The following is a 26,434-nucleotide window of genomic DNA, read 5'->3' as shown; positions in this document are numbered from 1 at the left end:
CATATGCCCATCGTACAGTGCTCTTCAGCGGTTGGGTCTCGCACTGAAGGCATCCCAGAATGGAGTGAATGGCGCATGTGTGGCTGAGTGATTCTGGACATTTGGGAGCTGGTGTTTTTCTCGGACAGACGCTGTAAACACCATGAACAACGCCAAGAACCAGCGAGTGAGTCTCACCTGCGATTAAATGTGTGTGGGGTTTTTTAGCCGATTTAACCGCAGTAACAACATTTTAAAAACACTTGGATAGACGCGGTTTTATAATGTCGTGGGTCTTTATGAGGAGTCTACTGTTAGTTTTGGTGAAAAGATGTCGAAAATGTGGAGAAATGATCACCTCAGCCGCGGCGACCGTTAGCGTAACGGTCAACGGTTCTGTTGAGCGAACGCTCCCCGGGCGCGTGCAGGTGCAGTTGCCTGCGCGCGCGCTCGCTCCAGCTCAGGGCTGAATGAGTGAATGAGAAAGAGCCGGTGTGTGCTCACCGTGGACTATCTGCGTTTGAATTCACTGTCAGACAAAAGTGGAAAACATGAACAGCCAGGTCGATAAACGAGATGAATCGGTGCTAACTGTGGAATGTGCAGGGTGTGCATAAGCACAGATTATCCAGCCGGAGCTCTCCGGTATTAGACAGTTTTAAACCATGTGATGGATGAGTAGGTAGATGGGTAAATGGAAAGGAATAGAAATCTAATAAACCAGAGGTGGAAAATAAAGTAATTTAAATTTATAGTAACACCTGTGTTATTTAAACAAACACTGCTATACATTGTGTTGTATTTTTTTTAGAATTTTTAAATAATTAGAAAAATAATCTGCTGTATACTTTACATCAAACAGAGCAGCACAGTCCAAAATTATGGAAAATATTATTCTTCCGTTATCTCCCATTCAAAGATGAGAGTGTTTTGTCTTTGTTTTTAAGACGAAGGTTTTTTCCGCCATTTTATTTTGTCTCTTTTCATTTTGACTATTGTGTGGAAAATGCTGCAGACCATTAGGAGCCTCCACATCCTGCTTAATCAACCACTATCTGCTTCAGCTGACCCAAATGCTTCGTTAAGTTTGTTTCACTACCAATTCTACAGCATAGGATGAGTGATATTGGGTACTGGGAAGAGCATAATGTTCAGCAATTGAATTATACCCAGTCTAATGAAGTCAGATCGATTATCAATTATTTCTCTGCCCACAGGCTCTTGCATGTGATCGTGGCGTAAAGTAGAGCTCTTATTCATCCTGTATTTTCCCAATTGGTCTTTGTGCTGCAGGACACTGTCAGTATGTGGAGGATAGGTTTCACAATGATGCTGTTGCATTGCAGTTTAAACTTGTTTCACAGTGGTGGAGTGGAAAGAGATTGTTTCACAAATGCTGGTGTCCCAAGGAAGCCCTTTGGGAGAGAGACTGAACGGATCAATTTAAATCTTATTTATATATTTGATTCTGCATGCGGCTAAATCTAGTAACATTCTGACTAAACACATGAAGGTTTCCTAACGTCTTGGAATTTAGTGAAACTTAAGCATTCCCTCCATTGTTAGGACAGACTTGGTATTTAAGATTAAGCAGAGTGTATTTCATACCCTGCAGGGTTCTCATCTTTTCATGAATGCACAGGGGGCCCACAATAGACACATAACTTAGAAATTCCTCTTGAACTGAAACCGGACCCCGAACCTTTATTCACTCCCTTCAGCCCCCAACCCGATGAATGTCTATTTTTCATTTTTGCTGGATGCATTTAGACAGTGAGCCCGTGTGTGTGTGTGAGGCTGTATGTTTGAATTATATATTTGGAAAGGTCAAATTCATCAGAAAAGCTAATGCACAGAGTCAGCCTGATCTTTACTCCTTCATGATATCTGGTAAATGTCAAATTGATTTGACTTATACAGCCCCTTTTTTGTTTCAGAGACATGATAAATCAATAGTTGAGCTATTAATCTCAGAATGTGTGGCAGATTTTGTGATACATACAGCTTCATTTCAGGGAAAGTAGCTGCACTGCTACAGAACTGTCATTTAGCTTTGGATATAACATCCTTCAGTAGAATCAATAATTACTGGGAGGGTGTCTGGTGTAGCAAAGTATCTTTGGTTCCTCAGCTGAGTGCAGGAAATGCAGCTTCTTACTTTGAGATTTATACACCATTAATAAGTTGATGTCTGTTGCGTTTTGTGGTTCCTGAAGAACCCTTCAATGAGTGATTTTCACAAAAAAATTAACTGAAACTTCTAAGTTAAATAGTTTAAGGAATTCTGGGTTATTGTTCTATCCTCTCTCAGAAAAAAAACAGATATGATAGAGTGCCTAAATGTGCCTTTAAAGGTTCAACAGTGGTTTTAAAGTCCTCTTACATTCCCTAAAGGTACATTCCATTCTTATCTCCAAGAGGAAAATTAAAGAACATCATGTAAGTCCTGGAGACGAAATCAACACAGCCTTAAAATGTACAATTATTATAGAATATGGCACTATTATGGTCCCTATTTGAAGGTACTAAATATGTATGTACCCTTGAGGATACAACAGCAGTGAAGATGTGTCGTCCAGTACAGTGATCTAATGTTCTGGAGAGTTTGGGTATTATTATTTGTTTGTTTGTTGATGTATGCGTTGTTTAAAATAAGAATTCTTTTTTTTATGATATAAACAGACATGGAGTCACAAGCTTGAATCTCCCTACACTTCTATCAGGGACGAAATGGTGTGTCTCAGTAAGATGTTGTTCTGTTGTGAAATCTGTCTCAGCTCAGTGCTTAGTGGTCCATAGGATCATTTTTCAAAAGAGCCTCTGAGCTTGGCTGGTTGTCACTGTGGAGTTGAGTGAGTATTTTCTTTACAGGTCTGAAGATGCACAGCAGGTTAATGACAAAAGGAATCAGAGATGCGCCTGATCAGAAACGCAGTTCCCTGACTAATTTCTGGCCAGTCCTCCTTTTAGACCCTCGTTCTCGTGTTTATTCCACTTGGCTTGTCCAGACGCAGTGTTGGGAGAGTTGCTTAGCTGAGCAAAGCCATTTGCTGAGGAGCTGCCTCATATATTTTTAGCCTGGACAGTGCAATTTATCTCCCTATAGACCAGGAAATGCCAAGTCGCATATGCAGGCAGAGGGATGGAGTGGAATGATGCTGAAAGGTGTTCTGTGTTGGAGCCAATATCAGGGAAAAGAGACTGTGCTGTCTTTCTGTTTTATGTCGCTCTGGAATAGAGAGCAAAAATGCCAAAGTGCTCATCAGGTCTGATTCATTGTGAAGCACCACAAGATCATCAGCTTCTTCCTTACACCGGCTGGCCATATGGATTTGTGTGTGTGTGTGTACGTGAGAAATACTGCCATAAATAGTGTCACTTTTCACAGGAATACTGAGTGATGTACTAAATTAGGTGGTGAAATTCGCTCTGTTTATTTGTAGTGAAGGTTTGCAGAGGAAGATTCACACCAAGGAAATGTCTTCAACAGGAGAGTGATTTGTTGACAGAGGTGAGACACCTTCTCACCACTGGCACAGGATTGACAGCTTGTCCGAAGGCTCACCAGACCCGCCAGAAAGCCAGCTAATTGAGGGAAGGGCGGCTGGGTTTAGTGAGAGCAATCTGTATTAGACACCTAAAGGATTGCTTTCTTGAGCATTTATGGCTGTTTATTTAGGTTAGAGTCTATAAAACATTGCTGCCTAAAGTTTGCCTGCTGTTCGAATGGGTTAGATCATATTGCATTTACTTCAAGCACATTTCTGTGAACGTCATTCTGAACTGTGACTACTACTACATTATAAAGTGGAAAATAAATTATGACTTCTATTAAAATGTCAATTATTTCTAGGCACTGGTGAAGTAAGGGGCTTTATTTTGGAGCTAATTTGGACTGATATAGGACTTCTTCAAACACAAATGTAGACATGAAACTGAAAGGGAGAATGCATTTAAATACAACATTAAACCATTTAATGTGGACCTTGTTGGTGGCAGAATGCTACCAAGCTCTGTTTAGGGTAGGAGGAATCTCAGAAGTTCTTGACAATTTTAAAGGCTAAGCACCACTTAATGGACCTCCATGAATATTTCACATTATTGTAGTTACTGACATATAAGTATGAATTAAAATGAAAATAGCAGCTTAATTTGCTTTAAAACTGACAATTTTATTAAATTGGCGGAAAAACCTGAGCTCGCTACGGAAATTCTTGAATGCAACCGTGACGTCACTGGTGGACAACAGCTGAACAACGCCGCGGTAAAACACCGTTATGACAGACTGTTATGACAGTATCTAGCTAGCTAAATAACCAACATTATTCATGACAATAGCCTAGCAATAAGCTAAACTCAAATTTAGAGGTACCGTTATTCTTGTAAATGTGATCGAAGTCGAACTTGAATTCATCCGACACTATAAACCTCCGCAATGCAGCTACGTAGCCGAGTATAATCTGGGGGGGACCAACGGTCTTTTAAACCTTATTCCTTGAATTAGTAAGAAATAACATGTTTTCTGACTATCAAACACAAGTTAGGAACTCAAATTACACTGTAGCCTTTAATTACACAGCCTTTAAGATGGGGGGAAAAAGCACTCGAATATAATGTTAGCATCATTTAATGTGGAATGAAGCACTGCACCATTTAAAGTGGAATGGATGGCAAATTAATACTTCTAGCTAGAATGCTACCCGGTTTGTTGTTAAAAAAGAAACAAAGTGAATATACCAGCACATTTCTACAGCCACCATATGTTTACAAGAGGATCAGCATCCTCCGCAGTCTTCAGGAGCTCCAGTGGGGTGCCCAATCTCACTTCCGTATCCTGATTTCACAAAAAGCATTTTGCATCCATCTGACAGCCACACACACACACACACACACACACACACACACACACAGGTACCAGCAGGTGATCTGATACAGCAGATGAATTGGATTTTTAATTATTTGCTTGAGAATTAAATGTACTTTTGGCTACATCCACTGTGTCCTCTCACAACATGTATCCTTCACCCAGTTCTGCATAAAATACAGGAAATCTAATTAATCTCTCAAGAATTTTTAGATAAGGTCATAATATTCTGACATTTTTCCTATAAACATTCGAACTTTATTCTCATTCTTGAGTTATTTCTTGAAATATTCTGAAATTCATGGGCACAGGTCCAGCAGGTTCAAACAGGACCAAGGCCCACCCTGCCACTGGTAATTTATAGTGAGATACACAAGACGCTGCCAGTTTTCTTTTTTTTTAAAGAGCATAAGGTGTGTCATTCCCGATTAACAAAGTGAACGTAAACACACACATCCCACACCAGTGTCAACTCCCATTTTGACCTACAGGTAAATGCTGTGCAGCTGAAATTATTCAGGCCCAGCTGCATTTTTTTCTATTTCTAAACACGTCACTGTTCTTATGTCGTAGCTGTATTTTCTTGTTACACTTTTCGTTGTGTCATTTTGTTTTGTATTTTTGCTGCTATGGAACATCAAATGTTGGTCAGCATTGAATGTCTGTGGTATTAGCCTTGATCGGATAATGCCGCAGCTGCTTTTTCTCGCAAATGTGGCAGCAGTGGACAAACATATAGCACTTTGTTTGAACACATACACTCTCTCTCCTTCATTTTCACAGTCCCTGGTTGCTATAAACTTTATGTTCCACCTACATGCTGAGTGACTCACTCTGGCCAATCCTCTGTCCCTCTATCTCACTCCACTCCCTCAGCTCATTTTACCCATAGTGCTGCAATGAGTTCAGAGAGGACTCCGAGGCCTGTGTGTGTGTGTGTGTATTCCCAAGAGACTGCAGCTGTTTATGAGAGAGGTCAGCCCTATGTTCTCACACACACTCAAACAGTCCACAGCTGAAACGCACACAAATGTGTGTGTACCAGTGTGTTCTTGAATGAAGTCTTGGTGTATGTCCAAAGACATTTACTCTAGATCAGCTCTCACAGGGAAATGTAGCCGTCAAATAAAGACTGATACTGCAAAAAATAATAGACTTTCACCTGGGCTTACATCTCAGTAATGAAAACCTTCTCACGTCAGAATCAATAGTTACAGCATTACCACAGCAGCCTCGAAAAAGCCAAGCCTTGAATTTTTGTGTGCCTTTTTCCCTTGCAGCACTTTCTTGTCGTTATTTTTATTCTTATTAATTTTTCAGGAGTAATGTTGTGGGCAGGCTGTGTGTGGGTAGTTCTTTGTATAGACAAGGATTCTTTAAATATGCTATTGTTGTTGAGGCTGCATAAAAGAGATCACACATTTTTAAAATGAGCACCAAAATATTTAAATACTTAGAAAAAGAATGACACAGAAGCCTTAAGAAATAAACATTGTATCAGATATTTCATTATTTATGATGTAGGCTTTGGATTTAATTTTTACAGCTTTTTTTCTGCAGGAGAATTTCCTTCCAAAATATCTACAGGTTTTTTTCCACACATTCATGAAATTGGTTGCGTATTCTGCTTTTCACAATCCATGCAGTCCAGACCATAATATGTTGAGGGACGGCAGTGTCTTGTTCTAAGAGCTTTTTATTTATTTATTTATTTATTTATTTATTTATTTATTTTTGTCTATTTCCTTTTTTCACTAAAGGTATCTCAACAGCTCCCTGTTTTTTCAGATTCTTAGTGTTCTCTTCACCCAGAAAAATGCAGTAGTGGAACTTGAGTTTCATCCTGTTTCTCTGTTGCAAAACTTTAAAGTATTTTGTATCTAATGGTTACAGTTTTGGGCAGCACGGTGGTGCAGCAGGTAGGGGCCTGGAGGTTGTGGGTTCAATTCCCGCTCCAGGTGACTCCCTGTGTCTGTGTGGGTTTCCTCCGGGTGACTGTCTGTGAGGAGTTGGTGTGTTCTCCCCGTGTCCGCGTGGGTTTCCTCCAGGTGCGTGGATTGGTGACTCAAAAGTACCCATAGGTGTGAGTGAATGTGTGTCTGTGTTGCCCTGTGAAGGACTGGCGCCCCCTCCAGGGTGTATTCCCGCCTTGCACCCAATGATTCCAGGTAGGCTCTGGACCCACCGCGACCCTGAACTGGATAAGGGTTACAGATAATGAATGAATGAATGGTTACAGTTTTGATGGTCTACCACATCTTGCACAGTTGTTAGTGCTATATTTCCACATCCTTAATTATTATATTTTATATTTTTTCACTTAATGTTTTAAACGTATTTGTTAGCATTGTCCATTCTTGTGGAAGTTGTTCCTTTAATGTCATCAAAATTATCTCCTGAGGTAGGAATGACTTTTGCTTAAAGTCCTCACCTCATTGTTTATTCAAATCTGTGACTAACTGATATATCCACATGTAAGCTTAGCTTCTATCAGAATTTACAGGTATGGAAGCTTTATGAAGTAAATGCATCGACAAAACATAGGTGGGAACTATAAACAGACCCAGAGACTTCAGAAACTGAGAAACAGTCCCCTACAAAACCAAGTATGTCTTGCATATACACATACAATAATGAGGCAACATATAGAAGAACTCGGCGACAAGTTCAACACTGTTCTCCAGTGTGGTTCTCTGATTTGTCTTGGAGATATACCTTCTGTTTTCCTCAGTGTGTGAGATCCGGTGGCCTCATTTTAGGTCCATGTAAATGCATGAATATGTAATAATGAGTAGGTTATGAGTTCTTTAATCAGATAGCGCCATCTTTGACATCATGGGCTACATCAAATAAAGTGTCCTTCAATAATTCATTATGAAATGTAACATAAAGGGTGGACTCAAGCAGAAGATAATCACATAGTTCCAAATAATGTAACATTTGTAAGGAAGGAGGTAAAATGTTAGGTCGGGTCTTCAAAGGCCATTTGAACCGACAGCTTGAACTGATTTTGTGAGTAGCGTAAAGGTGCTTCAGGATTTAAACATCAACATTGTGAAGATGTTCCAGCAGCTCAGTGTGTTTGATGCGGCACACTTTACAGTGAGTGTGATATACTGGGTTTAATGGCCATGACCAACCCTAGCCCATGGTGTTCACCGTCTCTGTTACTTTTTGTATCCGTTGTCTGGACAGCTTGAATGGCCTGCAGTGTGAGATCAGGGGCACTGACTCAGTCTGTAACAAATTGCCTGTCTGGAGAAGTGGAAAGAAATATCTGTGCAGTGTCATTTGACTATTATTTTTTTGACTGCTTGCCTGGAAGGGAAATTTACTGTCATCTTGCTGCTCTCAAATGAAAGTCTTGACAGGGTTGAGCTGGATTTGCTTTACCTGAGTAGGTAATGCAATTTTTGTCGTTAATGACAAAGCCAATTTTACTCCAGTATGAATTTACGCTACAAATTCTTTTCAAAGTTTGACAGTAATAATGCTGGAGAAAGTTACTAGGGATGCATGAATATGGGAATTACAGGCATCCACTACTTATCATATACAGGAGGTCCTCGGGTTACGTCAGTCCCGAGTTACGATGTTTCGTGGTTACGATAAGTGCTTACAGTATGTTTTTTACGTACAGTATGTACGTATGTTCCGACTTACACCGAAAATCGGTTTACGACGTGACGTAGGAACGGACCAACGTCGTAAGTCGAGGACCCTCTGTACACATCTGTCAGCGCCAACGTATAAAATGTAGGAATATAAACTACATTCAGCTGAAGTAGCAAATGAACAATTGCAAATTCAATTGCTTCTGTAATTGGCTGAACATTGGATCTCTGTCTAAACTGCTCTTTCGAGATCTTTTTAAATATTTGCTTTACCTTGTTCTGGAGCAAGTCAATCTGTCCCCCAGAGTAAACAGTCGCTTTATTAGAATTAAGATATTTTTGTATTAACTGTTAAAAGCTGTCGTCTGTCACCACTACAGTCTGCAATAAATAACACATCCTGAACATTGTAATTTATCCTCATTAGTTTATTAAAATCATTCAGAAATTCACATTGAACAAGGCCAGGCATTTTTAAAGACATCCATCCATCCATTATCTGTAACTGCTTATCCAATTTAGGGTCGCAGAGGGTCCAGAGCCTACCTGGAATCATTGGGCGCAAGGCGGGAATACACCCTGGAGGGGACAACACAGACACACACACATTCACTCACACCTACGGACACTTTCGAGTCACCAATCCACCTGTGTTTTTGGACTGTGGGAGGAAACCGGAGCACCCGGAGGAAACCCACGCGGACACGGGGAGAACACACCAACTCCTCACAGACAGTCACCGGGAGCAGGAATCGAACCCACAACCTCCAGGCCCCTGGAGCTGTGTGACTGCGACACTACCTGCTGCGCCACCGTTCCGCCCATTTTTAAAGACATGTGTGGTGTATTCCCACTGTGATTGAGTCTCTTGTTTTTTCATGTTTAATAGATTAGACGCGCTGGAGTTGGAACAACCTGCACCAGTATTTGATTGGCTTTGCCAACTTGATTAGCAACTCTACCTGTAGAAACATATGTCTGGGGTGTGCCTCCAACATAAGGAAAACTATATGATTTAAGTATATAATGTTAAAACACAGTTACCAGTAACAGCACCTGTATGAGGTGCCTATAAATCAACATTTGGAAATGTTCAAATATGAAAAACAGCAACGTTCCCTTTTAATGCTTCTTGGTAAAGATGTGTGGTTTTGGGATGTGCCGTATCGTATCGTTTGCAAAAATATCGATAACAATAAAATCAATATTGTGATATTCTAACCCATAATATAACACCCATTAATCTGTTCTTGAAATTCTTATCTTATTCTTATCGCCAAGAATAGTGTTATCACCAACGTACCCTGAAATATTGTGATATTATTTCAGGGCCATATCACCCACCACTTTTGGTGTGTGTGTTTTAACTTTAACTGATGTCAAATCAACATTATTTTGAATTGCATTTTAAGGGAACCGAAGATAACTCACATTTCTCTATTTAATTCACATTAGTCCATCTGCTATTGAAAAGTAAACAAAATATCTATTTGATTATGTTCCATTTGGCAATGCCTTTTAAACCTTGTTTTGCTTAGATGTAGCTGTAGTTGTGTTTGAGTTGAAATGAGCCCATACTTTCATTAGCCTTATCTCCATTTATAGACATTTTTGTAGTTTGACTTTTGTATCTGACTTAGTTACTTAACTAGAGAGTGAGGCCAGTAGGCCAGTCTTTTTCTTTTTTCAGCCTCTGCTTATTTTTTTTATTTTTATTTTTTTTGGACTCTTCAGTTTCAGACTGGATATAGTTGACCCACCAAAATTATATGTGTGTTAATAGAGCACATCTACACAGTTGTAACTTGCTCCAGTGCCCTGCTTTTCTCTAAATAGACTTCCACACTTTTCTATTTCTCTCGGTCATGTTTGAACTCCTTATTTACTCACTCTCATTTTCTTTTTCACCATCGTTTTTGACACCAGACACATTAGTCAGTGTACAGAGGTGCTCTCCTACTTGTGTTTTTTAATGTACTTTATTCCTCTCATTTCTTTGAGTTCTTTCAGTTTTTTTATTTTTTCCCCTCCATTTTCCACTCCTCTATCTCGCTCTATTTTTCTCTATCTCTATTAGAGAGAGAGAGAGAGAGATCACATATTACATATTGTGTTTATCTATAAGTGAGTTCAGTGGTGAATGCTAAAGCCCTCATAAATCAGACAGGAACACAGTCATCGTGACACATCTGATGCATTAGTAAAAATAACAGCCTCTATCAGTCACACACTGACCACACTGCATTCAGTGCACACACCACACTGAGAAAACTGATAGTGTCTGCAGCACATAACACACACTCGCTGCAAACAAGAGAACATGAATGATTGTAGTGTGGGCCACATAGAGATATATATAATATATATAAACTGTGTGTGTGTAAATGATATTGGGAGTTGTGATTGGATTTGCATTTGCCTGTGAATTGACTTGACAATGTGGAGTGATAAGAAGAAAGTGGAGAGGAGGAGACCTTCATGAGCTGCAGTCAGGGTTCGTCTCTGTCTGTGAGGCCTGAGAGGTTGGCAGTAGTCTGAGTGTGAGCAATGGTGCAGCTAATGCAGCCCTGCAGCCGTGCACTTTAATAGACATGCTAATGAAGACTGGCCCTTCTCTGCTGCACAGAACCACTAACTACCTGCCACATAACCGCACTCATGTGAATGGTCATGCTTTTCTCTGTGAGTTGTTGAATGTGCCAGGAAAGCTTCTGTGATGGTTTGTCTGTACAGTAGACCCATGTAAAATCTATGTGCATTTGCATATGAAGTAAATAGCTCTTCTTGATACAGGAGCATAAATTATCAAGACTGTTTTAGTGTTATTACTGTAATATTAAAATGAACTAGAAAATATACTAATGCATATAGGCAGGTTTTTGTTAATGCTAATACGGGGGGTTGGTTAGCTATGGATATTGGCTCTGGATTTACAAATCAGTGCCACCCTAATGTTAATATCATCTGTTTTTACCCCATCTTTAAAATGGCTCTTATCTTCAAGTTCCAAGATTTGAAGCTTATTCCACTTAGTCGTTCTCGACCATCCCTTGTCAGTCACCAGTGTTTAACAGCCAAAAAGGGGTGAGCAGCCAGCAGAGCAAAACTAATCCATGGATAGGCACATTAAGTAGCTGTATGTAGATAAAGCAGTTATAAGTGGTCTCTGTCGCCTCTACACTCTGCTTTGATTATTCTAAACTAGCTTTCTTATCTACACACACTCAGGCCTTATCTAAATAAGACACTGCAGCACTGTGGCGAGTTCTTAAGCAGAGTTCATTTTGTGTAGTGTGTGTGTGTGTGTGTGTGTGTGTGTGTGACAGCCAGCCATAGTGTAATTTATAGTACAGAGTGGTTTCTGTGATTACAGTTATAAACGGTGTCTTTAGGCCTCTGCAGATTTGTAGAGTCGTAACTTACATTAATCAGAAGTTTGCAGGCCGTTTATCACTGCAGTGAAAGCAGTGGAATGGTCCTCACATGAGATGTACTGGGCATCTTGGGTGCAGTAAAGTCTGAACCTTTATTTTTTCTTTTCAGTTTACTACATCATTTGAACCCAGCAGCTGTCCTTCAAACTGTGTGAAAATGTCATGATGAACGGACCAACAGAAATGCTCTTTGACTTGGAATAAAATTTCTTGAAAATTGACTTGGAGGAAAATCTGTTTACATTGACTAATCTTTGTGAAGTTATTATTCTGTGAGATATGTTTTTAACTGGACAGTGATGACACTGTTATTACAATCATATTGCCATTTATATATTTTTAAAGTGGCACGGTGGCGCAGCAGGTAGGTGTCGCAGTCACACAGCTCCAGGGACCTGGAGGTTGTGGGTTTGATTCCTGCTCCGGGTGACTGTCTGTGAGGAGTTTGTGTGTTCTCCCTGTGTCTGCGTGGGTTTCCTCCAGGTGCTCTGGTTTCCTCCCACAGTCCAAAAACACACGTTGGTAGGTGGATTGGCGACTCAAAAGTGTTCGTAGGTGTGAATGTGTGTGTGTGTGTCTGTGTTGCCCTGTGAAGGACTGACGCCCCCTCCAGGGTGTATTCCCGCCTTGCGCCCAATGATTCCAGGTAGGCTCTGGACCCACTGTGACCCTGAATTGGATAATTGGACCCTTACAGATAACGAATGAACGAATGAATATTTTTAAAATGTTGCGGATGAACAGTGACATAGATGTGAGCTGTATTTCATAATCATGTACTAAGAGCTCAAAGGCATTTGGGTGTAGAAGTGATATCGGCTACCAGATGTCTGTTCTTCTTGATTGATTACATGGTGTTCAGGTCCTGTAAACAATGTGCAGCTGACTGTAGAAGTCTGTGCACTGGATGTAGCTTCATTTGATATTCATTCATAACAGTTTTTGTCAGCTATGTTTTGTGAAAACACAAACCTTTTCCAGTTGCAGATTAACTTGATTATAGATGATTGGCAGTAATTTATTGACAGTGTGCGTAAGGGTTGAGGAAAAATCAATACAGTACTACACTTACAGTACGATTCATTTCAGAATGCATTTCTTATGCAAGATGATTCTTACAGTTTTAGCTAGTGCAGATGTGGCTGGAAGTTACCAGCTGCAAAGTGGACAAACTCATCCAGGAGGAGTCCAAAATGAAATTGGGTGAGATTCCAAAGGTTACATTCACCTGTCATATATTACAGGGCTTATGTTGCCCTTGGCTTGCTCGTGGGAGGCTTGGACCTGGATCTCTGTGAAGCTGCTTTGTGACAAATTTCTGTTGTGAAAAGAGCTATATAAATAAAATTTGATTGAGTGATTGATTGATTACCACATACATACCCATGGTAAGAGCGTTTCTCTCAGATGTCTGTGATAATGTATCTTTTTAAACTCTCTTAGTCTGTTCTAATTTTAATTTTAACTGAATTTTGACCTAATTTTTAAAAATTATTTACTACAAAGTGGTATTTGTCTATTTAAACTTATTTATTGTTAAAATACTCTGTATATTACTCAATTACTAATCACACCAGGGCTGGGCAATTCATTTAAAATGAATCGAAATCAATATTCAGAACTTCTAATCGACATAATCCTGTCTATAGCAATTATATATTATTTTTAACTATTATGTCCCCACTTTATTCTGTTATGTCCCCACTGGGTGGTCCTGTACTGTCCCTTTAAAGCCACGCTACCAAGCTGTAGTCATGTGATCTGCCACTTGGAAGCAACCTAAACGTAGAGGCAGACCAAGCGACTAGAGCAGCCAAAGAAAAACGTCTGTGGTTTGGATGTGCTGTGATTTGACTATAATTAATATGACACTGAACAAAAAGTCAAATGTAAATGCTGTGGAAAAAAGCAACCAAAGCACAATCACACACCGAATATAAACAGTGTTCAAAAAACAAGAGAGGAACAAGCTCCCAGCAACATTAGAAAAAATATCCCAGCTTTAACACTGGAGCATATTTACAGCACAAGACTCGTCACTGAACTCTGAGGGTCAAAAACACAAAAACGGAATAATCGTTCATTAATTGTAATCGTGGTAAAATGTACAGTTAATCGTGATATTGATTTGCGCTCAAATCACCAAGCACTAAATCACACGTATAGTAATCCTATACGTGTGAAAGGAATTATTTTTGCAGGTTTGGGACATGGCCCATTTCAGAGGAAGTGAGGTTGACCAGCTCTGCAGGAGTCCTCAGTCAGTTGTGTGTGTGTGTGTGTGTGTGTGTGTGTGTGTGTGTGGATAACCTGCTGGTCCCTCAAGGTCGCTGCTCCCACTTTCCACCAGGGCTCTATACTTAGAGCGGCTGGAGGTGCTTAGCTGCCAATTAGACTGCCTGAGCTGATTAGAGTGCATCTCCCCACCCAGCCTCGAGTAGCGCAAAAGCTCGGGATTAACCAGCACCAGGGAATACAAATCAGCCATTGTGTTTTAATGAAGCAATCACATGACTTTTATCCTGCAAAAAAAAGACTTCTTGGCAAGGAGGAGGATTGTAAGTCAGGAAGTGTGTCTAATCGTTTTCATTGTGTGTCGTTGTAAGACATTAAGATTATTCGGCTTGTTTATAGACTATACTTTTAAATTAGATCAATGCAGATATGAAAAACATTCGCACTCTTGTAACAGATCTAATGTTAGATATATTACTGATTAAAATAAGGTAAATAAAACCATGAGGTAACATTTGGGTGTCAGCTGTAGTTTGTCGAGTACAGTTGAGTCTGCGATGGAGGGTCACCCACCTCTCTTCACACCTAAAGCCCTCTGGTGACCCGATGGTAAACAGGGATGCTGCAGTGGAGCTGAGGTGAGCATCCTGTGTTTGGGTGTGGAGAGGAGATTACACGAGTTTTGGCTCTTCTCATTGTGGGGGTGGAAGTATTTACACTCAGTATGTGTTTATATAAATACATATATAGATAATGGATTGTGTTTGTGCAAAGGTCCTGGATACTCTACATCAGGTCTGGTTTGTACAAATATAAACAAACATTTGGCTTAGTGCAGCCAAGTATAAACCTCCACACCAACTACACTACTGACTGAATTCTGATAGTGGGACTGGTCTCACACAATTAAACAAATCACTGTTAATCCCAGGCTTATGTTTCTGCTCTAAGTGTTTGACTCTGCTTTTCATGTTATGAGCTTAAGAGAAAAGCTGGATAATCAATTAATCTAGCCTTGCTAATTATGTTATATTGCTGGATAAATGATATAATCAGCGTCTTCACACTGAGACATCAGGCTCAGTGTATCAGAGTAATCCATCAGGGCATAGCATAGTTTAACATGTTACTCTCCAGTTTGAGTGACTTTTAATATAATGTACCATGTCAATATCTTTCAGCTTAAAAATGTAACATCCACTCCTTAGTCCATATACTCTATTAGGTCTGTGCCATAGCGTTTTTATTTTTTTATCGATACCGTGATAACAGAGATATTCTAACTTGTTTATGTAATGACATTGTGCAGTTATGTGTGTATATAACGTATGAACAACTTCAGTCGTGTGGAGGTGGTCTGGTTATAAAACATCATGTACAAAAACATCATGTACAAAAACACATGGCGTTATGTAAGATATAAAAGAAGCATTTAAGAACAAAAAGGGGGAAACAAAACTAATATGTTTCACATGAGTATGAGGAAAGTCAAAAATTGTTTACAGTTCAGGGTCGCGGTGGGTCCAGAGCCTGTCTGGAATCACTGGGCGCAAGGCGGGAACACATCCTGGAGGGGGCACCAGTCCTTCACAGGGCGACACACACACACACACTCATACGACACTTTTGAGTCACCAGTCCACCTACCAACGTGTGTTTTTTGCACCGTGAAAACTGGAGCACCTGGAGGAAACACACGCGGACACAGAGAGAACACACCAGTCCTTCACAGGGCGACACACACACTCACACATTCACTCGCACACTGTGTTTTTGCACCGTAAATACCGGAGCACCCGGAGGAAACCCACGCGGACACAGGGAGAACACACCAGTCCTTCGCAGGACGACACAAACTCGCACATTAAATTGCAATATAATTTTTTAAATTAATCAGATATTTTGCAGTTTGTGATATCACTCAGAATATGATTATCACAAAAATACGCTTAAACAACATGATATTATTTCAGGGCCATATTGCCTACCCCTATATTCCATATAGAAAAAAAGAAAGTTATATTCACATACATTCACCTATACCCCCTAAAGCAGTGGAGCCACTTTTCTTGTCTTTTAAAAGGGTCATATTTGGAAAAAATGATATGCAAAAATTGTGTAGGACTTTGCCCGTGTCCTGCAAGCCTTTGTATGTCATGGTGATCAGTCTTTTAGACTACAATTTTCCTTCTTAATTGTACTTAATTATCAGCTTACACAAAGAGGTACTGCTTGCTAATTGCCACTATTCAAAGTTTTAATATCATTGCATGATGAAGTTAAGTGGGGTCATCTCATTTATGAAACCCAAGAGGGAGGAGAAAAAAAAAAGTCTGTCTAAAAATAACTGAACTAGAAAATCCGAGGTTTTTGATTGCCCTCGTTTAGAGCCCGTGCTTATCATGTTCCATATGTAAATGCTTGTAGACTTCTGTGGTGTTTTAGATTGTGTCAGCTGAACTGGCAGCTACACCTGGTGCATCACAATCAAGTGTTTCTAGTATAACAGTGCTGCTCAGCAGTAGAGAGCTGCAAGGGCCATTTTGTATCACATTGCAATTTGCAAATTGTATTCACTGAGCGCTGTCTTTAACTACTTTATGTGGAACTGATGTTCACTAATGTCTTTTGCTATTACTCAGTTGCTGTTCTGCTGCAATGCAGTGACTATAAAAAACAGCTATCCACATGGTATTGCCCCTTTGTCCCATCCATTTCATATGACTACACACTTTTTCCCATTGGAATGAGGGCCTGCCAACACAATATGCTGAATGTACTGGTGTGCGAAGCATTGTTCCTATGTTAGTAATACTATTACATCAGTGTGTTTTGTGTGTGAATTAAGATGGAGTAGTGGGAGAGACAGACAAAGTTGTCCACCTCAAGCAAAAGTACAACTACAGAAACACATTTTAAAATGTATTGGCTTCAGGAGTTTGTGTGGATCAGGTACAGTAACATAAAGCAGACTATGTACTGCAAATTCTGCAAAAAAATCAAGATGGAAAAACAGTGAAATTCGAAGACATGAAAAGTCACGTGATTGCTTTATGACCTATTATTATGCATATTATTATTTGACATGTAAAATCTATTGGTGACTTTTTTAAAATTGGAAGCCACTGGTTCTTTATGGCTGCACGGTGGCGCAGCAGGTTAGTGTCACAGTCACACAGCTCCAGGGGCCTGAAGGTTGTGGGTTCGTTTCCCACTCCGGGTGACTGTCTGTGAGGAGTTGGTGTGTTCTCCCTGTGTCCGTGTGGGTTTCTTCCAGGTGACTGTCTGTGAGGAGTTTGGTGTGTTCTCCCTGTGTCTTGCTGGGTTTCCTCCGGGTGCTCTTGTTTCCACCCACAGTCCAAAAATACACGTTGGTAGGTGGATTGGTGACTCAAAAGTGTCCGTAGGTGTGAGTGAATGTGTGTGTTGCCCTGTGAAGGACTGGCGCCCCCTCCAGGGTGTATTCCCGCCTTGCGCCCAATGATTCCAGGTAGGCTCTGGACCCACCGCGCCCCTGAACTGGATAAGGGTTACAGACAATGAATGAATGGTTCTTTAAGCTAATTTTTTGGCTGTAGCCCTGGAATGTTCACGGCCTATATCATAACTTTAATATATTTTGTCTCTCTCTCTCTCTCTCTCTCTCTCTCTCTCTCTCTCTATATATATATATATATATATATATATATATATATATATATATATATATCTCCCTCCTCTATTCTTCCTAACTATTTTATTACATTAATTTTAAATGTGGCATGTTTGAATTACTTAAGTTATTGCCTGCAATATTCATGGCATTCAAGCATGCCAACAGAGTAAGAAACCATGGCTTTCATCATTCCATTCCCCTCAATAATGAGGTGTTGGGCCTGAGTTAGTTTTGGTTTCAAAGCCTGCTGTGGATTGGATCACATTGGACTGTATTGTATTATTACAAGGCTATGCGTAATAAAATGATTTTATACTATATATCATTTACTATATTAGTTGCCTTTTAAATTTTCACATATTTAAGTATTTTAATATCAAACTTTATTGAAATGTTATAAAACAAAGTTTTCTTTTACTGCAGTCTTTTCCCTTGTTAAACTGCGGTGCCTTTACATCAATCTTAAACGCTCACAGTATGTGCATATAGTCTTCATTTAATAGTTTTGGGCTGCACCAATCAAATTCTTCCTAACACCTTTTCTCAGTTTTCAGCGACCTTCAGCCAGCTGTGCTCTGAATATTCAGGCCCTTCTGGGGGAGAACAGCTAGCCAAAGTCTTACACACTGCGTATTGCAGATAACACACGTACACACATCTCAAATGGCCTATTGTGCTCTAATAATGAGCTCTATGTGCTGCTGCTGCTGCTTGTAGATGGGATGCCAGTTCAGCCTACGTAATGGACATGAAGTCTTGACTTTTCTGGAGCTTTTTTAAAGGTTCTTGTTTAGGAAAGCCATATGAGCATCCAGTTTTTTGTTGGACTTGAGTGTGTTGGTCCTGTTGTGAGCTCCTTCGATGTTGGTATAAAAACAGCGTCCAACACAGCATAGCGTTATTGTCCCTCCAAAGCTAAAAAGTGCCCTATGCTGTTACTCTCAAACAAAGGCTGTTTTGATTCTGGTAGCCATAGAAACTGGACAGTGATGAGTATTGTTTGGCTCAATGCAGATTTTGTTGCAATGTGTGTAGGAGAGCGTTCATGGTAAAAGATAGTGTTTTCTTTTAATTGATAATGGAATCACCAGTGCAAGATCTTTTGTTGCTTAAATCTTTTGTCCCCTTCAACTTATGACAATATTGTCTGAGAGTTCAGCATATTATAATAAAGCAATGTGAAGAACTGTCTTCTACTGTGCTTTCTAAAACAAGCACAATGCTAGCTTTGTTGCTCGATGCACAGAATTCTTAGTCATTCTTAGCAAGTCTACACACATGTTTATGACAGAATTAAGATAGCTAATAAATCTTATTACTGACATATTCAGAGCACCAGTACGAGTGACCAGTGTAAACTATTTTCGATAACTCAAGCAAAAGAAAATCACATAGCTTAAAGTCTAAGCACCACTTAATGGACCTCCATGAATATTTCACATTATTTTAGTTACTGACATATATAAGTATGAATTAAAATGAAAATAGCAGCTTAATTTGCTTTAAAACTGACAATTTTATTAAATTGACGGAAAAACCTGAGCTCGCTACGGAAATTCTTGAACGCAACCGTGACGTCACTGGTGGACAACAGCTGAACAACGCTGCGGTAAAACACCGTTATGACCAACTGTTATGACAGTATCTAGCTAGCTAAATAACCAACATTATTCATGACAATAGCCTAGCAATAAGCTAAACTCAAATTTAGAGGTACCGTTATTCTTGTAAATGTGATCGAAGTCGAACTCTATAAACACTATAAACCTCCGTAATGCAGCTACGTAGCCAAGTATAATCTGAGTCACCGAGTTTAGCAAGTCAAGCTAACGTTAACTAACACCAACTAAAACAGGCGAAGTGAGTGTCCTTACCCTGTTTACCTCCATGTTACAGAGGCTCTTGAACACCTTTCGTTGGTGTCCTTACATGCCCATATTGTTGGAAGAGCGCCAGTGAAATGAGCTACAGATAACGGAGTGAGCGGATTGTCCTTTCCAAAGTGCCCATTTAAAGTTGACAAATTTAGTCCATTTTCTGGATGTTTTGGGATCTTTGGGCCATTTGTGCACAGATGTCCCACTGTACATTGAATGATTGCAGCCAAAAACAACACACCTTTTCGTCATTTTGCATTAAATCAAGTGCAACTTCTAGAGTTGTTGTCCACCATCTACGTCACAGGCAAGATGCCTATTAGAGTTTCCAAACACCGTTGGGGGGGGGCAAACCTTATTCCTTGAATTAGTAAGAAATAACGTTTTCTGACTATCAATAAACATAAGTTAGGAACTCAAATTCCACTGTATTTATTTGTTTGACACTTTCATATCGCTGGTGCTTAGCCTTTAAGAAGACTATAAAAAAAACTGCAATAGCCTATTTGATTAAGTAGAGGTTCTTTTGTATGTACACCGCCTGAGAGATGTGATCAGATACTGATAATCAATGGTTCCAGTTCCAACACTTTCTAAGCCTAAGCATTGCTTTATCAATATATCTATCATACTCTCTCCCAAATCCTTATTCGTGGGAACATAACAGCATCCTCCATTCTGAGACCTCAATAATGAGAGCAAGAGCACTGGGACCGGGTGGAACGAGTGGAGGCGGCAAGTGCATAACTGCGGTGAGTTAATTGGAGGCCAGCTATCCATGGTCAGTGAGAGCCAGCGTGTTTGGGTGTGGTTAGGAATTCTGCTTCTTCCTCTGTGTTTTTCTTATGGGTGTCACTAGCTGCACTTTTCTGCATTATTAGAGGAACCGTGTGCTTCGTGAACATACTTTTCCCAGGGACTGCAGCTTCAGCTTGACGGCACAGTTGGAGCCAGTGCAGTTAATTTAAAGTCGTTGTTTAGCGAATCATGCTGGAGCTGCTTTATAAACCCTGACGACCTGGACTGGGAAAGTGCTAATGTGATGGCCTGTGTGTGTGTGTGCATGCCAGTGGTCAGCAGGCTCGGGCAGTGTTTCTCCTCCTGAAGGCAACTTGCCCTGCACATTTATTGCTTTCCCTGCTCCCAAAACACATGATTATACTCATCAGTTAATGAACAGGCTCTTTCCGGGATGCAGTGGGTGTGTTAAGTCAGGGAAACCTCCTGGACCAGGGCTGAGCTAACACTGCACAAGGGTATGTTTTAGTCTTTAGCCTCGTTCGTCTCACTCCTGTTTGTGCAGACGTATGTTCAGGCAAGGCAGATCTTCTCTCTCTTCCCTCTTTCTGTAGTTAAGGCCAACACTCTAGGCTCTACTCAGCCTTTTCCCTCCCTCTTTTCTCTTGTTCTTTCATTCCTTCTTCTGAATCTCTGTCTCGGATGCTGGTGTTTCTGACAATCACAGAAGCACTATGATGACAGTTAGTGAACCATGGTTTTTAAAGGCTGGAAGTGACCTCATAATGTTTGAGAGATTGTTGTGAGCTGTCTAGACTGCACTAAAACTAAATATGTCTTGAAGTTTGTATTTGTCTCTTTTTAAGACATTCAACGTAGATTCGTTTGACTTTACTGATTTATAATTACGTATATTTGATTTCATTCATTATCTGTAAGCGCTTATCCAGTTCAGGGTCGCGGTGGGTCCAGAGCCTACCTGGAATCATTGGGTGCAAGTCGGGAATACACACGGGAGGGGGCGCCAGTCTTTCACAGGGCAACACACACACTCACTCACACCTACTGACACTTTTTGAGTCGCCAATCCACCTACCAACATGTGTTTTTGGACTGTGGGAGGAAACCGGAGCACCCCGAGGAAACCCACGCGGACACAGAGAGAACACACCACACACCTCACAGACAGTCACCCGGAGGAAACCCACGCGGACACAGAGAGAATACACCACACTCCTCAGACAGTCACCCGGGGGAAACCCACAAAGACACAGGGAGAACACATCACACTTCTCACAGTCACCCGAGGAAACCCACGCAGACACGGCGAACACACCACACTCCTCACAGACAGTCACCCAGAGGAAACCCATGCAGACACAGGGGGAACACACCACACTCCTCACACACAGTCACCCGGAGCGGGAATCAAACCCACAACCTCCAGGCCACTGGAGCTATGTGACTGCGACACTGACCTGCTGCACCACCGTGCTGCCGTATATTTGATTTATAAAAGCTAATTTCTTTCTAATTAAGTTATTGTTGCTAATGTTGACACAAAATACGTGTACAAAGAATGTCCTTGGTAACTTTTTAAAATGCCCACACAAAGGTCCTCTGGGATCTTAAGTAAATTCCTGAGTGGTGTAAAGTGAAAAAGCCTAATTTTGGATAAAGTTTGTATGTCCTTTCTATCTGTATTGGATGATGACATATAAGATCATGACCAAGTGGAAGCTAAAATAGCAAATAACAGCTGTTGAGCTAGATCCTCTGTATTTTTGCCTGTCGTATTTATTAAACTTGCAAACATTTACTTCATTGTCCCTCTAGCTCTAAAATGAATTTGAAAAATACTTTGTCTAGGAAGTTGCTACATGAAAACTAGGTAAAACAATGGGCAGATACTGAAGCATTTTCTGTCTTTTGTAGAGTAAAAGGAATAAAAATTGATGGTAATTGACTTGGCTGGGGTTTCTTATGACAAATGGCACATCATTGCTTTAACTGCTTGTATATATCAGCAAAGAGCATTTCCTGTCAGTCTGTCACATGACCTGCCATCCTTAGCTCTGATTGGCCACTCTCTGTGAGGTGGTGACTAGAAATAGGGTATGGCATGAAGTAAAGGTTACAGTTCAGGTCTTATCCCTAGTGGAAGACCATGAGCAGGCGAGGCACAACTGTGAAAATAAACGATTAAAGGGCCACTGTCTCCGAGACCTCCTCCCCACGGGACCTCACTCCAGACAATGATACCAAACCCACTGGGCCTATTAAATACACATCACTGTAACTGGACTCCCATCCCATGCCGGCGAGAAATAATGACATCCTAGTGGAACTGGTTCAATACCAAATGTGTCTGCCAGTTCCTTTTAGAGCACTGAGGATTGTCTACTAAATCGAGATGATTTAATTGCATCCATTCGTTTAAACTATTGGAAAAAAATGCATTGTTGTGACATGCAGTAACTCTTGCAGAATGACTCTTTCAGTCTCCTTACTCATCTCCATGTGTTTAGCCATTGTCACAATCTCTTTCCCTTTTTCATTCCCTGACCTTTTCATTCCGAGACAGTCTCTCATTAAGCATTTGAGGCATTTTCAGAGCGGAAGACTTTAAAAGCTGTATTCTCCAAAGACCAGAGTCATTTCCCATGACTCAGTGGGCTTCCTTCTTTGAAAAAAATAAATAAATAGCATCTCCGATACGATCGAGTTACCACATTGTTTCTACAAATTCTCTAGAAATTGCTCTGTGATGATAGGCATGGAACTACTTAGCCCAATTTGAGAATGCTCAGCGTGAAAGAGGTGGCAACAGGCAATTATTCCCAATTAGCAAGCTAGCAATTAGTTTTCATGTCGTATAGTGAACTGTATTCTGAAAAGCACATAGCTTAAAGTATATATCAAATGTTTTACTGGTGTTTGTCTTCAGTGGTGATAGCCTAGTCCTACACTCTAAAAAGGCTTTATCATTTTAGACCTCCTTCATCCTTCTGAAACAGGTTAAGGTCATTTCAGAAATGGAGAAAGGGCTGTTTTAAATGACCTGTGTAGGGAGCTGACAGTCAAGTAGTGGCCCAAGGCCAGGGCTCTCTATTCTCTCTTTCCATCTCTCTCCTGATGCAGGGTGAAGACTTCATCTGCCTCAATTATTCCAATCTAGATTCATTTTCAGCACTCATGCTTCATTACCTGGGAACAGAGGAGAACAGAAGAGTGGCTTTGTCCTCTTCCTCCTGTATTTCATCTGTTTCTCACTTGGTCTTTTGCACGCTGAGTTACCAGCCTGTCACTCACTTACTTTCTTTCTCTCTCTCTTTCTCTCTCTCTCTCTCTCTTTCCCTGGCATACACTCACTCTCTGGGCCTGGCATACTGCCCTGCCCTAGCATCTGGCTTTAGGGAGCGTTGTCTGGCAAATATGTTCATTCATATACAGGTTTTTGTGGAGTGTTAGCAGACAAGTGTATTAAGAAAAAATTTTATGGGCATTGGTTTATGCCATTTTTTTTCTAAAAACACATGCCCAATTATGCCAAAAACTTGTTTGCATGTTCACAAACCTTAGAGATGTTTAGCTCTACTTTTGATCTTCTTCCAGGTTGATGTCTCTCTGTCATCTATAGTTTTTGAAGTCTTTTTAATTTCATATAAACATTAAAATGTTGTACTCTATTCCCTATTCTGATTGGACATTCATTTAAATGTTCTCTCTGTCTTTTCTCCAGTAAGGGATTTGGATATTATTCACCAGTTAAATGCTACTTTCAGTTTGTTGGGACAGCTGCTGACTGTGTGTGTGTATCATTTCCATCCAAATAGATTCCATTTGCATTTACATTACTTCACCTAATGCACTGGGGCACTGATGCAAACCACATTCACTCAGAACAAAGCCCATCACATATTCTTAGAGCTGATTTTCCAAAAGCCTACTGGTGTTTTATTGTTCTGCTGAAAAACAGTGCTGGAGTACTTTCACATGGGAACATTTAGAGGAGAATGTTGTGAAGTTTGTCTCTGTGAAAGTGGATCAAACAGTGGCACAGAAAGTCGTTATTACTGAAGCTGAGCTGAGTGCCTTAGTGTTTTTGGGAAAGTCCCAGAGCAGCCTGACAATTTCACTCCTATAAATACTGGGAGGCCTTTGGCTGGCTCAGAAGAGACAACTGTTCTTCCTGGGTCATGTGACTCTCCGAGGCTAGGAGTCCAGTGCTCACATGCCCACTCTTATTTATTTATATTTATTACATTGCAGGCTTTTTTTCCGTGTTTTATTTTTGTTGCTTCTGAACTCTCTCTCTCTCTCTCTAGCTGTCTAGCATTCCTCCTTTATATCCCCTCAGACATGTCTCACAGGTATTGTAACTAGGGTATATGGCGGCACGGTGGTGCAGCAGGTAGTGTCTCAGTCACACAGAAACCAGGGACCTGCAGGTTGTGGGTTTGAGTCCCGCTCCGGGTGACTGTCTGTGAGTTTGGTGTGTTCTCCCTGTGTCTGCGTGGGATTCCTCCGGGTGCTCCGGTTTCCTCCCACGGTCCAAAAACACACGTTGGTAGGTGGATTGGCGACTCAAAAAAAAAAGTGTCCGTAGGTGTGAGTGGGTGTTGCCCTGTGAAGGACTGGCGCCTCCTCCAGGGTGTATTCCTACCTTGCTCTCAATGATTCCAGGTAGGCTCTGGACCCACCGCGACCCTGAACTTGGGCACAAAATTGTCAGACTGACATACTGATCAATCTTCACCGCTAATAACAGCAACACTTTCGCTCACATGTCCTTTGTTCTCAGATGTCAAATTTGAACATGTGTTTTCCTGTAGCTGGTAACAGTGCCTTTGCCATAATGGCTGAGCCCTTTTGATCCTGCCCCATTTATATCTAATGAAATTAGATACACGACGACTGCCCTGTGCTTTAACCCTGCGTGGCACTAATGTCTTTTTAATGTGTCATAACTAGCCATCAGGCATTTTTACGGCTGCCTTTGTGATTATCGTCTGCTGAAGAGGACATAAAAAGATGAATACAAATTACAGTCGTGCTTATATCTATTTATCACTGGATAAATTCTTATTATAAATTCTAATTTCTTAATGAGCTCCTCAATCTGCTTCCCAATGGAGGGATTATGGGATATCACCATGGCAACCCCAGTGGTAAAGTGTCTTTAATGGACAAACTGGTTGCAGTGGTGTGGACTGTGTAAATATGTACTGCACACTACTAGACAGACATTAAATCACCTCCCAGCTATTGATCACTAAGACGAGTCAGGAATGGGGACTAGGGGTCAGAGGTGGAACATCTGCATTTTTTAAGGCCATTTTTCACTTCTTTCTTCTCTCTGTACCTCATTCAGTTCCGCTGACTGGACTGGACCCTCTGCATTGCAGTAATTTCAGTGCCACTTTGTTCAGACTAACCTCTCTCAACAGAAATCATTAGTCATTCTCTTTGTTCTCTTTCTCTATTTTGCTTCACATATTACTTCCCTCTGTACCTTCATGTCCCATCACCTTTTCCCTTAGATATACTAGTATAAAAATAAATGTTGATATGATTTATAAGGTACAAGAAGATTCATCAGCAGAGAAATAAATACATTTTTCACAATATTTAAAACACACCCTGAATCCCTGTTTGTTTTGGTGAAGGAACTGAAGTAATAGCATTAGGAGTGTTAGTTATACAATGGTAAATATTAATATTTGTTTGTCAGAAAATAGACAATGTTGTGACACAAATTATTACAATCCACCTCTATCTTCTCATGATTTTTCTTTGCCCTACTTAGCCACAATTTTTTTCCCATCAAAACAACACCAGCTCAGTTTTTGACTCGAGGGCCTTCTCAATACACTTAAAATCGTCCCCAGCCTCTGGGAGGAACAAGGGCACGGGGTGTGGTTCCATGCTTTGACAGTTCCTCAGTTGGAGAACATGAATGATTCAGCTTGTTCGTGTCTGCCTCGCAGGGGGTGACCTAAGGGTAACAGAGTGGCATTGACACTTTACCTTGCTTT

At 40.6% G+C, this 26,434-nt stretch overlaps 1 protein-coding gene across 4 annotated transcripts in view; it reads left to right on the top strand.

Moving 5' to 3' along the window:
* Nucleotides 1–26,434, top strand: part of LOC136676443 (rhotekin-like) — a 78,391-nt gene that overhangs the window by 36,458 nt on the left and 15,499 nt on the right. Inside the window, exon 1 of one of the 4 annotated variants that reach the window (XM_066653481.1) lies at nucleotides 57–166. The exons of the other annotated variants lie outside the window; for them this stretch is intronic. Within the exon in view, the coding sequence (XP_066509578.1) occupies nucleotides 143–166 (24 nt within the window). The 5' untranslated portion in view covers nucleotides 57–142. Of the gene's footprint in view, nucleotides 1–56; nucleotides 167–26,434 lie in introns of those variants that run through there. 4 annotated transcript variants of the gene reach the window in all.

The sequence above is a fragment of the Hoplias malabaricus genome, chromosome X2 (genome assembly GCF_029633855.1).
Source record: "Hoplias malabaricus isolate fHopMal1 chromosome X2, fHopMal1.hap1, whole genome shotgun sequence".
In the NCBI taxonomy this organism is placed as follows: Eukaryota; Metazoa; Chordata; class Actinopteri; order Characiformes; family Erythrinidae; genus Hoplias; species Hoplias malabaricus.
This window is presented reverse-complemented; position numbering and strand designations above follow the sequence as displayed.